The sequence below is a fragment of the Ursus americanus genome, chromosome 1, assembly GCF_024610735.1.
Source record: "Ursus americanus isolate L20-20 chromosome 1, mUrsAme1.1.p, whole genome shotgun sequence".
Classification (NCBI taxonomy): domain Eukaryota; kingdom Metazoa; phylum Chordata; class Mammalia; order Carnivora; family Ursidae; genus Ursus; species Ursus americanus.
This window is the reverse complement of record NC_142127.1, coordinates 80768297-80783637: the sequence shown is the minus strand read 5'-3', so window position 1 is coordinate 80783637 and position 15341 is coordinate 80768297. Positions and strand designations below refer to the sequence as shown.

The window sequence follows — 15341 nt, the reverse complement described above, 5'->3', positions numbered from 1 at the left end:
GTTGGTATACAAAGACTGAGGAGACTCAGCTCTGTCACCAAAGAACTTGGTCCACTGAGGTGAAAGACACACATGTAATTAAAAAGTTGCATGACAGATGCAGAGATATTAGTGCTACTACCACCAATAACTGCTTAATATTCACTCATCCCTTTCCATGTGCCATACATTATTCTAGGTACTTTACATTTATTCAAGGCTACAACATACAACTTGTCCGGCATGTAATATCCCATTTGCAATGGTTAATTTTAGGTGTCAACTTGGAGAGACTGGTTGGTTGGTCAAATAGTAGTCTCCTTGTTGCTGTGAAGAGTTTTTGATTAACATATGATTAAAATATACAACCTGTTGACTTTAAGTAGATTACCCTCCATAGAGTGGGTGGGCCTCATATCTTAGAATATTTCTGTCAAATTAGCAGGTATAAAGACACTGACTGGTTGCTCCTAATTGTACTAGACAAAGTGGTGGGGGAGGAAGGACGACCTCAGGCATTCAAATTCTCAGCTGCACAAAGTATTACCTGGAAGTTTCTATGTCTTCCCTGAGAAAAATCATTACCTCCTGTAGCCACAGAGCTGAAAATCAAACCAACAGTTTCATCCTGCAAGTGGCTGAATTACAAAACACACTGAATCATTGATCTTGCAGTATGACTGCTGTGAAAATGAGGGCACTGATTAGGAAGGAATGGAATCCTAAAAAGTGGAATGGGGATATATGTTAAGATCCTGATGAAGCTGGGGACACTAAGCCCCAAAATTCTGTTGAGTATTCTTTACCTTTCTTAGCCTTTGTACCCTGTCATAGGAGATTAACCGATTTGCCTGAGAAATCCAAAATGGCCTGAGTTTGCTACCTTGCAAGACACTGCTTATTCTCCTCAGGACCCACTCCTACTACCCTCTTTGCTTCTAGAGCTATAACAAGACTCAAGTCCCAGCAAGCCCTGAAAGATAAGGTATAGTGTGACCCATGAAAAGGTGCACTACATTCCAAAAGAATTCCATGATTTTTCCAAAATATATAGACAGAAACCAGGGAATAGGTATGTGAATGGATACCAAAGAAAGAGGAGATATAGTGGAGATATATCAAAGATACAGTAGAAAGAATATAAAGTAGGACCCAGCTGAATTTATTGATATGAGCCCACTAAGTAGAGACTCAAGATTAAATATCGTAGCTTGGCGGGTAAAAAGGGCTCTAACAGTCTCGTGGGTTGACTGGTTGGCTGAAACATGGACCAAAAGTGGCCTACACTTAAAGAGGTTAAAAGGCCGGAACTGCCCTTGCATACTATGAAGGAAGGGATCCAAAGAATTAGGGAGATTAAGTGTTAAGAAAGGATTTACCAAGTAAGACCTGCTCACTCACCCCAGGAGGATCTGGAGCATATGCCTTTCAAGACCATGAGAAATAAATTTGTGAGGGAACCCCAGGATCCTTGTAGAGCTTTGTGATCGCTCTTCTCCGAGGTCAGAAATTACAGTGGAAACTGCTGCCACTGAATTGGGAAACCTAAATGCAATGGAGACCATTAGATCCCAGGGTGGCAGGGGCAGAATGGTGGCATTTAATCACCAATGACAAAGGTGGGCATGGATACTAGAATAGACAGTAGAGTCAAAGCAGCAATCAGAATAGCCTGACTTGCAGCGACCAATGGCAGTGGTCATGGTGTTCCCAGAAGTGAAGTCGATGGGCAGTCTACTAAATTCTTACTTGATTTGTGTAAGACGAACTCCAGAACAAGTAGACAGTTGTCTAACTTAAATCAAAAAGAGTCATGGCCCACCAAGTAATCATCAGAATTGAGCCATTTACAGACCCAGAATTCCTTGATTGCTGCAGGGAGGCTGGATCCCCTTGAGGAAAAACCTCATTACACTGCCAAAAACTTACACTGTTACTCTTTCTACCACCCTTCCCCAAAGGGACCTATAGCCTTTTACCAGGGTGACTGTGCATTGAAAAAAGGTAACCATCAAACCTCTGGGGGATTACTGGACCTGGCTCTAATTCCAGGAAACCCAAAATTTTATTGTAGTCTACCTGTCACAGTAGGGGCTTACAGAGGTCAGGTGATCAACAGTGTTTTAGCTCAGATCCATCATATAGTGGGTTCAGTGGTTATTCTGTGGTTATTCCTCAGTTCTAAAATATGTAATTGGAATAAACATACTCAGCAAATAGCAGAATCCGTATATTTGTTCCCTGACCTGTGCAATGAGAGCTATTATGGTAGTTCCAGCCTCCAGAACTGTGAGGAAATAAATGTCTGCTGTTCTAAACTGCTCAGTTTGTAGTATTTGTTAAGGCAGCCCGGGGAAATGAACACAGCCACCATATTAACAAGACAGGATTTTATCCTGAGGGTAATGGGAGCTCTGAAAGGGTTTTAGGCAGGTAATGCCCCAGGATGATCAAATTAGCATTTAACAAAGAATAATGACCAGAGTGTGGAAAAGGAACTAGAGGCAGGGAAAAACTAAAGGTAAAAAATTCTTTTAAAGGCTGTAGCCGTAATCCTGATGAAAGGCAATTGAGCTCTGAACTCCTTAGCAGTTTAGTGGGGGGTGGGGAATAAAGTGAGTGAGGCTAAGAGGAAGATTTGCACAGTAACAAAAATAATTTGAGAGATGCAAAGACTGTTCTCCTTTTGGTAACTTCTGCCCACCTTCCACGCCCAAATCACTGTATAAATCCACATACCATTGTTTAGTACTTTCTGCTTCAACGAATAATTTAAAATTTCCATATTGATAAATTTATGAAAGAATATGAATAAGATGCAATTTGCTAAAGCAAGGTGTCATATAACTCAAGGATGATCTGCATTTCATAAAATGAAAACTCTCATAGTAATATATATTAGTAATCTATCCTAACCACCTTGTCTAATAAATATTAATGCTCCTGTGGTTTTTTGCAAGCATCTATGACATACTCTTCTTTTACTCTAGTTATTTATGAACCTCTCCATCTACTTTATTATTCGACTGAAAAGTCCTTTAAAGCAAAGCTGTATCTCCCTCACTTTTGTGTCCCCCATGTCTCACACATGAAACCTAAAATAAAAATTGGCTTAGGGGCTCCTGGGTGGCTCAGTCGTTAAGCATCTGCCTTCGGCTCAGGGCGTGATCCCAGAGTCCTGGGATAGAGCCCCACACCAGGCTCCTCCCCTGGGAGCCTGCTTCTTCCTCTCCCACTCCCCCTGCTTGTGTTCCCTCTCTCGCTGGCTGTCTCTCTCTCTGTCAAATACATAAATAAAATCTTTAAAAAAATAAAATAATAAATAAATATATTGGCTTAACATCGGTCCTGTATGATACCTATTTTATAGTTATGACCTTTAAAAACTGTAGAACCGTCAATAAAGTGCACTTACCTGTATAGCCCATAAATTTTCCAGGGATTTCTTGATTACAGCAACGACTGCAAAAAATCTGCCCACACAGTCGGCAATGGTGTCTGCGCCTGAAGGTCGTAAATTTCTCACTACAGTCATAGCATTCTTTACATTGGCTATCTGGCATCCAGTATTGCTTCAGGTCGCTATCCTGTAACAATGACAATATGTAAAATTGAAAATGTGAAAAGATGCAATGACAACTGCAATGCTAATCAATATCCTACAAGGTTTCTTTTGCAGAAATTAACAAACTATTTCAAGAATTCATATGGGAATGGGAAAGACCAAAATGACCTTAAGCCTTAAACAGCCTTAAACAAGGCTTAAGTTGAAGCACTTACATTACCGACCATCAAGACTTATTCTAAAACTATAGTAATTTTAGACAGAAAATTCATTTAAAGATTGAAAAAAATGGAGCTATAGAACAGAAAAGAGAGCGCGGCACACCCTTGTACATGTATATAGACTTACGACAAGATTTATAATGCAATCAATGAAGCATGGTCTTTCCAAAAAAAAAACACAACACACACACAACACACCAAACAAATAAAAAACAAAAACAAAAAACAATGCAACACACCAAACAAAACAAAAAAATGGTACTTGGTCCAATTAGACCTCCATGAAAAAAAATAAAGGTTGACCCCAAAAATTTACATGAATTATAAAGTGCCTGGGAGAAACCATGAAAGACTATTTACTGACCCTGGGCTAAATAAGTACTTAAACAGAAAAGCACTAACTTAAAACAAAAAGCACTAATCATAAAGGGGAAAAAAATTGATAAATTAAAATTAAGAATTTGTATGTAAAAATGTGTTCACAGCTGGAGGAAGTACTAGCTGAACATTCTTTCGAGTCAAGTAGCATTATGCCATTTTTAGTGACTATGGCATGAGCCCTATGTAAGTATTTAATAAAAATCTTCTAAAGCCCCTAGAGAGTACCTGGCTTTTCCCCTCCATGATTTCCTTGAGGCGTTTTAATACTGTGCTGAGGCTTCGAAGCTGAACAGCTGTACGAGGGTCATGACCTCCAAAGGTAGGTTCTGCTTTCCTTCTTGTGTCTGAGTCAGATTTACAAAAAAAAAAAAACAACAACAACAACAACAAAATCAACCTTGTTATTAGTCTCTAATACCTATGCAAAATAAGGTATATAATGTGATGCACAGTGCCTTTATGTTCTCCCAGCCAGTGATATGGATTGAGAGTTAAACTACTTTTTATAAAGGTAAGAGGCTGTTGGAAGTTATTTTTTATTACCATGTAAACCATTGCTTCACAAGCAAGTAAGGGCTACCTAAGAAAAGCACTAAGACCATTGACAGTTTTGAGGCCTCAGACAGACACACTGCTTAAACGGCCCCAAAATTCATTAATGATTTATTGGGCCCTTTGGTCCCAAGCCATAATAAATACCTGCTAGAAATTTAGCAGAAGAAAAAGCAATCCCTGTGAGTTAACCAAGCTTAGTCTCTACAAACAGGAAGTAACAGTTCATTCAGTTCAGTCTAGAGACCAAGTACCTAAAGCCTCATAAAGCAGATGATCAGAAAGTTTAATAACCACGTCGACAAAGACATCTGGAACGTTCCAGAGTTTGGAACATCCAGGGTGGTAATTTACCCACAACGTTCCCTTCACCAAGATCTAAACAGATTGAAAATGCCAAAGAATTGCTAGAACTCCGATCCTACCCTTTCCTGCCACCTCCTCAGCCCCGCAGCTCCAAACTGGAAGGGCTCACTTACACTTTGAAGAGCAATACTGAAGCCAGTCCTACCAAGAGTAAAACAAACCCAAATTCAGCTTCAGGGACAAAATAGGTATGCCCACCAAAGCGGTCACATTATTTCCTTATTTTAGAACAAGATTACAACAGAAGTTTCCACCTATTCCTGGCTCTGGCAGTTACAAAACCTAAGGATGAAGTGGAGGTGGCTTGACAAAAAGGATGAATGTCTCTATTAGCTTGAATTCATTAACCTAAAAACCTATGGAAATGAAGATGGAAAATACCCCACCTTAAGTCTTTCTCAAACTCACTTATCTGCTACATTTGTTTTAGGTGTTCTTTGTTTTGCTTGGGTGGGACAGAAAGGATTACTGAGAAATGAGAGGTTGCTCTCTAAATCTAAACTGACAAAGAACTTCCCAAGACAACTAAATAACACAAGTAATTATTGAAAGTGTACCTATGTTAGGAAACTTTAAAAACTTTATCTTTCTATATAGTCATATGCTAATTGCAGCAGACGCCTCAGATGTGTTATTACTAGAACACAACGTGCAAGCATTAGAGTGACCAAATTTTTCTTCAATACCACAACATAAAGCAAGTGGCCATAATTCATAAGTTGAAAAAAAGAGGCAGATGAAGCTGTCAGATCGCAATGGCTGTGCTCCCATGCAGGGACAACAAATAATGGTGAAGCCCTTAGAAGTATGTGATATACTTCTAAGTAATATATAATAATAGTGAAGCTACTTAGAAGTGTAAGAGAGTACTAAGAGCATCATTCACTAGGAAAAGAAAGAGCAAGGCTGTTCCTGGAACCAAAAGAATCACAGATGAAGGTGAAAGAGACCTGAGAGGAAATCTTGTCTAGCACTCTGCCCTAAGTAACCTTAGATGCTTCTCTTGTAAAACGGATATAACATAATTAAATGATTTTCCTAAAGTCACAGGGCTAGTAAATTGTGGAATTACAGCCTTTCAGTAGAAAAAGGAACTTGATTGGTCAAACAGTCTCAGGCTTCTGAAGCTTAAATGCCTCTAGCAGCTAAGGCAGAAAGAAATCAAAGAATCAAACGGACTTGATAAAAGACAGTAAGGAGCGGTGGGGATTGCAGCAAACTAGACATTACCAAGCTCCACCTAATGATATCTTTTTAAAAGATTTTATTTGTTTGAGAGAGAGAGAGAAAGAGAGAGTGCTCACGAGCAGGGGGGGAGGGGCAAAGGAAGAGGGAGAAGTAGGCTCTCAGCTGAGCAGGGAGTCCAACACAGGGCTCGATCCCAGGACCCCAGGATCATTACCTGAGCCAAAGGCAGACGCTTAACCAACTGAGCCACCCAGGTGCCCCCACACCTAGTGATATTTAAATTTAAGTTTATCAAAACACCGAAGCAAGGTGTGATAGGCTGTCAGTTTGTAATCCCTAAGAGACTCTAGTCCAACTCCTCAATTTGACAAATAAAGAAATTCTAGGCTTAATTCAGCATAGGATGTAGTCAGATCCCTCAACAAAAACAGTAGTGTTGCCACAGGTCAGGTTCAAAAGGAAAGGAATTTAATTGAGCTTAAAGGTTAAAGTGGGGATGGTCTCTTCCTTCCAACCATTTGGGGTAGAAGAGCTCCTCTCTCCCTCTCCCCCTTCCCACCTTCTGATTCTTCCTTCCAAATGGCTGATGTAACCCAGGCTGAGGCTTGTTGCCCTAGGAAGCCTGCAGAGGTGATACAGACAACTCTGCTCCAGTCCTCAAGAGGTTCTGAACCAAGTCTCAGCTAGCTGTAAGATATCCTCCCGCCAACCATCATTACCTGTGCCTGCCTACTTTTCAGTCGAGGATCTCATGGGGAAGACTGGCCAGACAAGACAGGATCTGGTGTTCAGGGACACTTGACTTCCAGTGCTGCCCCCTCCTTCTCTATTATGCCACCTCTCACTGCCTTTCTTCTATCACCTTGAGCTGGGCAAACCACTGTGCTGAGTCTAATACTCTAACAGAAATAAAACATAAAACAACTCACTTTGTCTTGTCTCTCAATTCAGGCACTGATCCCCAGCCTATACTCATCAAAAGAGCATGAAAATGAAGGAGATGACTATAGTAGACCAGGACAGAGAACAAACAGGCAAGAGCTCTTATCCAGCCACAATGACAGTCTGCACCCCAACAAGGACAGAAGGCCAAGAGCAAGTGGCAGCCCGCTAACAGAGTTGAGAGAGTTCTGCAGCCAGAGGCATGCACACCACATTACACTAGCCATCCCAAGAACAGATGCAGAATTCATTCACAAAGTTGAAACTAACCTGTGTTCTCCTGGGGACGTTGCAAACTGTTCTCTTCTGAAACCCAAGCAAGTAATTAATCAAAAAACAGTCAAGAGATCTGTGCTTGGCCTAAGTTAAAATTTAATAAAATGCTTAAGAATTTTTTTTTTCAGGTATCAACAAATTCTTTCACTACCGAGGTAGTAGTATCATTAATTCTGAAGAGCACCTGACTATTCCAAACAGCAGAAAAGTTAAGTCAATAAACAACCTGGGAAACACAATGACTGGAAAAATCTAACACACAAGAGAGACATGAAATGAGAAGCACTGTCTCACCTAATACTGCTGAAGATCGTCGCTGGAGTTCCTCATTAAGCTGTTTTTTATACGGTGTAGGTGACCTCACAGACTGTGTTCTTGAAGGGAGCTGAGGGCTGGCCCAACTTCCACCTAGAGACTGCTGCTCCCCCTGGCAACCTTCTGCACGCTCTGTAGCAAAGGAAAGCTTGGCATTATTTGAAAAAATAAGACTCAGAGTTCAGCAAAGAGAAGGAACACATGAAATTGTTCAGAAAATAATGTATCTATGAATTAACTTGCATAATTAAAAATCAGGTTTAAAAAAAATTCAAAGAAAGTGGCAAATTATAGGCCAATATATCCTTGGCATATATGATCCTCAATTTGTTTTACATTTCATTAGAAAAATCTTGAGCATATTAAAGGAAACAGAATGCAAGCTTTACATGACTACAGAGATTTTTTTTATCAGTTTTGTTTATGGGATAGATCCCATGCACTACTAAAACAGTGCAATAGTGGACAGGAGGGGCTCAATAAACATTTGCTGGATAAAAAGATTATTGTCTTATGATGACTAAATATAATGTGGTATCCTGGATGAGATCCTAGAACAGAAAAAGGACTTAGGTAGAAACTAAAGAAGCATGAATAAAACACATAGTTTATAACAATGTATCAATGATGGCTCATGAATTATAATAGTATACTATACTAACATAATAATGGGGAAAGCTGGGGGAAAGCTGGGTGTGGGAGTATATGAGAACTCTGTACTATCTTCCCAATTTTTCTATAAAGCTAAAAGTAAACAGATTTTTTAAAAAGTCATTATCTTAAATATGGACTAAGAGTAGGAGATTTTATACAGCTTTAAATATGACTACTACTAAAAGTCAGTTAATACTATTAAAATTTCTCCTGAATTCATTTAACAATTAGCCCTCAAATTCCTTACAACAAGGGGGATTACTTTCTAATGCATGTCAAATAATACAGCCAAATAAAAAGCAAAGATACAGACCATATTTTTAAAAATTTTTTTTCCAGGTAAAAAATATATCACTTAAAAAGAGCTCATTTAAAAAGTACCTTTTCATTTCCAGTTATGGAATGAACAAGTTATGGGGATGAAAGGCACAACATAGGGAACACAGTTAATGGTATATAATAGCATCGTATGGTGACAGATGGGAGCTAATCTGTGGGGAGCATGGCATAATGTATAGACTGTCCAATTACTATGCTGTACACCTGAAACTAAAGTAACACCGTGTGTCAGCTATACTTCAATGAAAAAAATAAAAATAAGGAAGATCTCAAATAAAGGAGATTCTGTAAAATAACTGCTGTGTTCTCCACAAAAATGTCAATCTCACAAAAGACAAAGAATGGGAAACTAAAGATAGATGAAAACTAAATGCAAAATGTGACCCCAGACTGGATCCTGGAAGGGAAGTTTTCTTTTGGGGATAATTCATTTGTTTGGAATACAGGCTTGATTAAATAAAAGTACTGCATTGATACTAAATTTCCTGAAATAAATAAGTAAAAAGTATCTTTTCCCTTGATATTATTACATTTACACCCTAATTTAAAGGGTTTAAGTCAACAGGCATGCTGACAGTTTCAATTTTGGAAAAATAAGAACCTTTCCTCCCATACGCTGATTCTTCTAGTTTTATAGGTCTAATTGCAATCTTTTGGCTATTAACCCCTAAAAGAACAAAGTCCATTCTGTGAACTTAAGAAAGTTGAAACATATTAAGAAAGGAAAAAAAATGCTAACTTCAAAAAGGGACCTCTTCTTAACACTAAGTTTTTAACTCAGGTCTTTAGTTACCAATAATTAATAAGATTACAGGGAAAATACTAGCTTTCTCTTCATAAGCAGTAAACCCCAGTGACCTATGATTAAAGCTATCTCTTTGTTGATACTTCACATCCTTGCAAAGACACAGCATGAAAGCTGAAAAAGAGAATTTCAGAGAATCAAAATTGCAGGTTCTCTGATCCTTAAGAATAAGGCTTACCTTTGTTAAATCGAAAGAGATTGACGAAAGAACTATACGCTGATTTAAAAGGAGGTTCGTCCTGATCAGGAGTCAAAGGTTTAAAGTGTGTGAGATGAGAAGGACTAGTAGGAGATCGAGGCAAATCATTAGCAGAGTCCAATGTTGGGGAAGTCTTATCATCTGTGGCCATTTCATGAGCCTAAAAAACAAAAGATATGAGTTCCTAAGGAAGCCCAAAAGTGGATTCCAAATAGCATCCCTAAATATCTGGAAATCTGACTCCGAAAACTCAGACCTCCGAAAACCAAAGAGTAAATAAATCTAGTTTAGCATATATTGCAAATTAAGGCTTAGAAACACTGCAGTCTAGATCATAAGGGTCTCAATCACGTGAAACTATGATTACATAGTCAATCTAATTTTCAACATTGCTATTCAATCTACAGAAAATATCAAAATCATTAACAACTTAGACGTAAGGTATAAATGTGAGCAGGTAAAAAGAAAAAAAAGCATTTTGACGTAATTTATATCTTTTTCCTTTTAAAATTTTTCTTTGAAAGACACATACTCAATAGCTTTTTAATGTTATCAGGGAAAACTGGTTTTACACAATCATATTAATTCTTCAAAATTTTTGAACTTGTATCAATTTTTTCTTTTAAAAAAATGCAAAGCAGGGGTGCCTGGGTGGCTCAGTCAGTTAAGTGTCTGACTCTTGATTTTGGCTCAGGTCATGAACTCAGGGTCATGAGATGGAACCGGAGCCCAGCATACGGGCTCTGACCTCAACGGGGAGTCTGCTTGAGATTCTCTCTCCCTTGGCCCCTCCACCAGCTCATATGTGGGCACGCTCTCGCTAGCTCTCTAAAGTAAATCTTTTTTAAAAATGTAAAACATAAATATTTCCAAGAAAAGAAGATGGAACAGTCATCCCTTAATGACACTTCTACATAACCTCAAAAATTACCTCAAGCTGTGCCTTATCACCTCAAGAACTTTCCAAAGCAACAAGCTGTTTCTATCATGTTTTCTTCTAGGCAAACAAACCTGGTTTTTCTCCTTTTAAGAGTAAACTCATACAGACATTAATATGAAGATCTTCAAGGGATTTTTTCTAAATACCTAAAAATCAAAATTCAACTGAAGTAGTAAAGGTAACCACATCACCAGATGGAGGTTACAGAAAAACACCGGTGTCTATTTCCAGCTATATTAATGCTTCAAATAAATGAGAACCATAAACTATGCATAACTCTAGTCATTAAAGTGCTATAGTTTGTCAACTAATTTATGTTTTACTAAGAGGATATCATACTCTTTCAAAATGCTTTTCACTTTCAAAATCATATCTACTATCTCGTTTTATTTTTGCAAAAATCCTGGAGGGAGCACAGAACTGGAATTATTACTACATTTTACCTTTAAGGCAACCAATGGACACTGAACCTAAAACACGTTTCTTGAGGGTCACACAGCTAGTCAGTGGTAGAACTGTAATTAGACCCCAAAGTTTCATCCTGGAATTCCTCTTTAGAGCAAAATTATTTTTGTAGCTCTTCACAGACTTCCAATTCTAGCCTATCTGAATTCCAACTACTCAAGCCATTGCCTGATTAATAATTGATTAATTAATTAAACAAAGCAGAAATTAAACCATGGACTTGAACATGATTTGCCAATAAAAGTTTATTGGTATGGAGAAGTGGGAGGAAAGGAGGAAGAAAAAGAGGAAGGAGTGTTGAGGAAGAGCAGGGAGAGAGATGGAGGAGAGAGAAGAAGGTGGAAGAAGGAAGGAAGGAAGGAAGGAAGGAAGGAAGGAAGGAAGGAAGGAAAGGGTGGGGGAAGGAGGAGGAAGGGAGGGAGAGGGAGAGAGGAGGTCTCTAAAATCATCCACTATTGGGGAGAGTAGTCAACAATCCATATTCCAGCATAAAGGATTTTAAAGCAAGCTGCTGACTAAGTAAGTGTAAACTCAAAAAGGGGGGAAGGGAGAAAAAAGGGAAGAAAAAAAAGAGCACTAAGGAGAAAGGATTTTGTGATCACAGCAACAACCCTCAGGCCTTGGTCAAACAGTCTACATTCTACTCTGATACAAGTAACATCAGAAGCAGAGTTAGCAATCCGCATAAAGAATCTCTGCATTACTTCTGAAGGTCACCCACATACAAAACTAATTAATAAGCTTTAACAATATGAGGATAAAAATTACCATGACAACACTCAGAAATTGTAATCTCTGAAACATAAACATAGTCACAAAGTTCATCTTAAAAATTCCACAATGACGCCAGGATCTTGAAAAAACTCTTACAATTCTTATTCTCTGGTAGCTTAATAACTGTCTGCGATATAAATCAGGACACTTTGCTAACTGATAAGCAATTAGGAATATTAACCTACTCTTCCAAATGCCAGTACTTTACCTCTTCTCATTTGTAGGCTACTAGTATGTACAGACCCACCACATGCTATCTTGCTGATTAAGCCAATACGAAAGCTAATCAGGTATTAAATGTAAAAAATAAGCCCAGTCTACTAGCCAATTTCAAAATATAGCAGATGAAAAAACCCAAGCATCAGCTGAATCATTTCTAAATACAATTTTTAAAAATACTTAAAATGTACCCAAAATAATGCAGGTCAGCTGAATACCAGAAATGTCAGTTTCCATCAACAAAGATTTTTTGTTCAATTTTTCATCAACATGCCAACAGAAACACTAAAGCAAGACCACAACGTGATCCATATTACTTCTCCCAGAAAGAAAAAGGGAGCACATAAAGAAAAAGGGAATGTAGTCTTGCTTCACAGAAGACTTAACCTGCCCCCCAATCTGTCAAAAACCCTAACCCAACCACACAAAAACAAAAACAAAAAAAAAAAACAAAACGAAAACTAAGGTTTTTGAATCCTAATAGATGGGAATTTTGGAGTGGCAGAAAACGAGATTCGATAAGTTAAAAATAAGAGAGTGCAATACCCCAAGTTACTACCTCTACCATCTGTATGGTACTCATTCTAAAACAGAGGATGCACTGAATCAATACATGGTAATTTATCATATACCTACACACTTCAGATAAACATAAATAACTTGCTTAATACAGAATTATAGCACTTCTCATATTTCTTGGATATCTTAAAAATAATAACCTCTACATTGAACAGGAGACTCTTAAAATATCCATCACATTTCATCCTCACCCTTTTGTTGGGAACATTCTAAGCAAAGGGAAAATACTAATTGGGAAATCAAGTCCCCTCCTCAAACACAGGTACAAATAGAATGGACTCAAAGAGCAGAAGCAATCATTTGAGATATATACGTATTTGAAAACCCACTATTGGTGTCGTTTTCTGTAGCTCAGGAACTTTCTTTTTCAGTCTAAGGATGCACCTCTGACACAGACGAGGAGCAGATCCATCGGAGGGAGGAGGAACTGGACTGTGCACCTCCAAAACAAGCTCAGGGACACGGGAGAAGAGAGGGGCAAAGGAACTTCAAATGTTTCCAAGGAAATCTCCCCAAGAAGAGCCGCACCCGGCTCCCTTCCCCGCTGGCCAGACAAGGAGCAACCGGGGAATCAGGGAGCTGCTCACTGCGGGCACAGGTTCTCTGCCCTTCGTTGCCCAGCTTCGGCCGCAGTCCGGCCTCCAGCCACGCTTGGAAAGCGCCAGCTCTCGCCTTCACTTCAGCCTTCCCCTCCGCTCTGGCCCCGGAGCTCCCCAAACCGGCCTTCTTCCCCGCTCTCAGCGCCAGCCGGCCGCGCGCCAAGCCCCCTCCCTTACCTGCGCCTCCCGCCCCGGCCCCGCCGGCCACCCTCCTCCCCAGGCGCCGCTTCACCCGGTTCAGGCGCAGGAAGCCGCCACCTCCGGAGCGCAGCGACGGGGGCACCCGGGCCGCCGGCGGTTGCTGCAGGAAGCAAAGCCACTTACATGGTTGATGCGGCTTCTCGCTTCCCCCGAAGGCTCCGCCCCCTGTTCCTCCTTCTCTCCAATCCGCAATTCTCCCGGGCGCAGGCTCCACCCTCTCCTTTCCGTCCGCGCCGCGTTCGGATTAGACGCCCAGGCAAAAGGAGTCGAGCTCAAATAGAGTCGTCCTGGACGATTTGACTGATTAGGCCGCTTCAGCCTTCCCAGAGGAAGCCAGGGCGACTGCGCGCGTGAGCATCACGCGTGCCGGGTCACCGGACGGGTGCTGGCTGGGCCACTGCAGTTACCGTATGTGTTCGATGATATGGGCTCTCATAAGCTGTTACCGCGCTCGGCGTTCCCGGGGACTGACAGTCACAGGAGCGCAGACTGCTGTCACAGTTAAGTGACTCGGTCAATAACTGTCCATGTGACCTTAAACAATTACTAAGTTCTTCAGGTCCCTGCCCTCTTAACTGTAGAATGAGGCTGATAACAACGCCCCCTTCACAGACAATTTTTTGAACATAAAACATAGCGCATGAAGCGTCTGGCACAGTGCCTTACCCCAGAGCAAGTGATGTGAGCTCTATAGCTAGTCTTTTCATTCAGGTTCTGTGTTGCACCAAGACTGAGCGCAAGGAAAATTACCAAGCCTCGTCTTGCTCAGCCTGGCGAGCATTAGTCCATCTTTTTGTCCTGCTGTGAGCATTGTGCTCTTCGCTGAAGAAAACATGCCAAAACCTGCTCATCCCAATTGTGGGGCTTGGCAGGGGCGGTCAGAAAGGAAACCCAAAGTGAGGTGCTATTTAATTAAATTCTTCAGGCCCTTTCCTCAAGAGTTTTGGCAAATCCCTACCCAGTTTTCCTTCAGTTAGCCATCTCGGCAAATGGAGAGCAGCCTCGAAGCCCTAAGACTGGTAACAGTACAAGGAAATCCTCATCACCCTCAGCGGGGCCCTCGGCAATCATCCTAAGAGTAGTCAGCTTCCTCTCCCATTTCTCAACTACTATTCCACATCACACCATTCTTCCTGCCCCGTTACCTTGACGATCATTCTCAGCAGAGAATCTCATCTACCTGAGTGAAAAAGCAGGGTTATTGGGTGTGACCTCTAATAAACCCTTCGTTGAAGCCCATATTTATGATTCTTACTGAGTCTATTATTGTAATGATGGTACTATACTTATATTCCTCTATCAGGTATCACTTGCATTTGTACTCAAAACAGCTTTTCCTTTTCTTTTATATTGATTCCTATTATTCAGTTAATTAAACAAGGGGGCCATTAGACTGAGATGGTTCTAATGTCTTAGTAGCCTATGTAAGTAAACCAAAACCTAAGCCTATATAATGCCTCAAGGTTATGAATTTGAAACCTAAGAATGACCAATCACAAACAACCACATAGGCTTTTCCAAACATGGCAACCCCTTAAGCTGTAGTCAATCAGATAACTTCCTTTCTTTGCTTCTGCCTCTGCTCTATAAAAGTCTTTCCCCTGGGCGCCCGGGTAGCTCAGTCGGTTAAGAAACTGCCTTCAGCGCAGGTCATGATCCTGGCAGGTCATGATCCTGGCCGGCATCAGGCTCCCTCTCAGTGGGGAGTCTGCTTCTCCCTCTGACCCTCACCAGTCTTAGGCTCATTCTCTCTCTCTCTCTCTCTCTTGCTCAAATAAATAA

General features: G+C 40.4%; 1 protein-coding gene across 7 annotated transcripts in view; it reads right to left on the bottom strand.

Moving 5' to 3' along the window:
- PIKFYVE (phosphoinositide kinase, FYVE-type zinc finger containing) overlaps nt 1–13778 on the bottom strand; it is a 77944-nt gene extending 64166 nt beyond the window's left edge. For 2 of the 7 annotated variants that reach the window (XM_045806613.2, XM_045806618.2), the window contains exons 1-6: nt 13089–13524; nt 9762–9942; nt 7765–7917; nt 7465–7500; nt 4372–4490; nt 3395–3566 (exon numbers count right to left, since the gene is read on the bottom strand). In XM_045806613.2, coding sequence (XP_045662569.2) covers nt 3395–3566; nt 4372–4490; nt 7465–7500; nt 7765–7917; nt 9762–9933 — 652 coding nt within the window. In that variant the 5' untranslated portion in view covers nt 9934–9942; nt 13089–13524. The other 5 variants (XM_045806615.2, XM_045806614.2, XM_045806616.2 and 2 more) reach the window with 5 other exon arrangements.
- Nucleotides 13779–15341: the final 1563 nt, after the last annotated feature.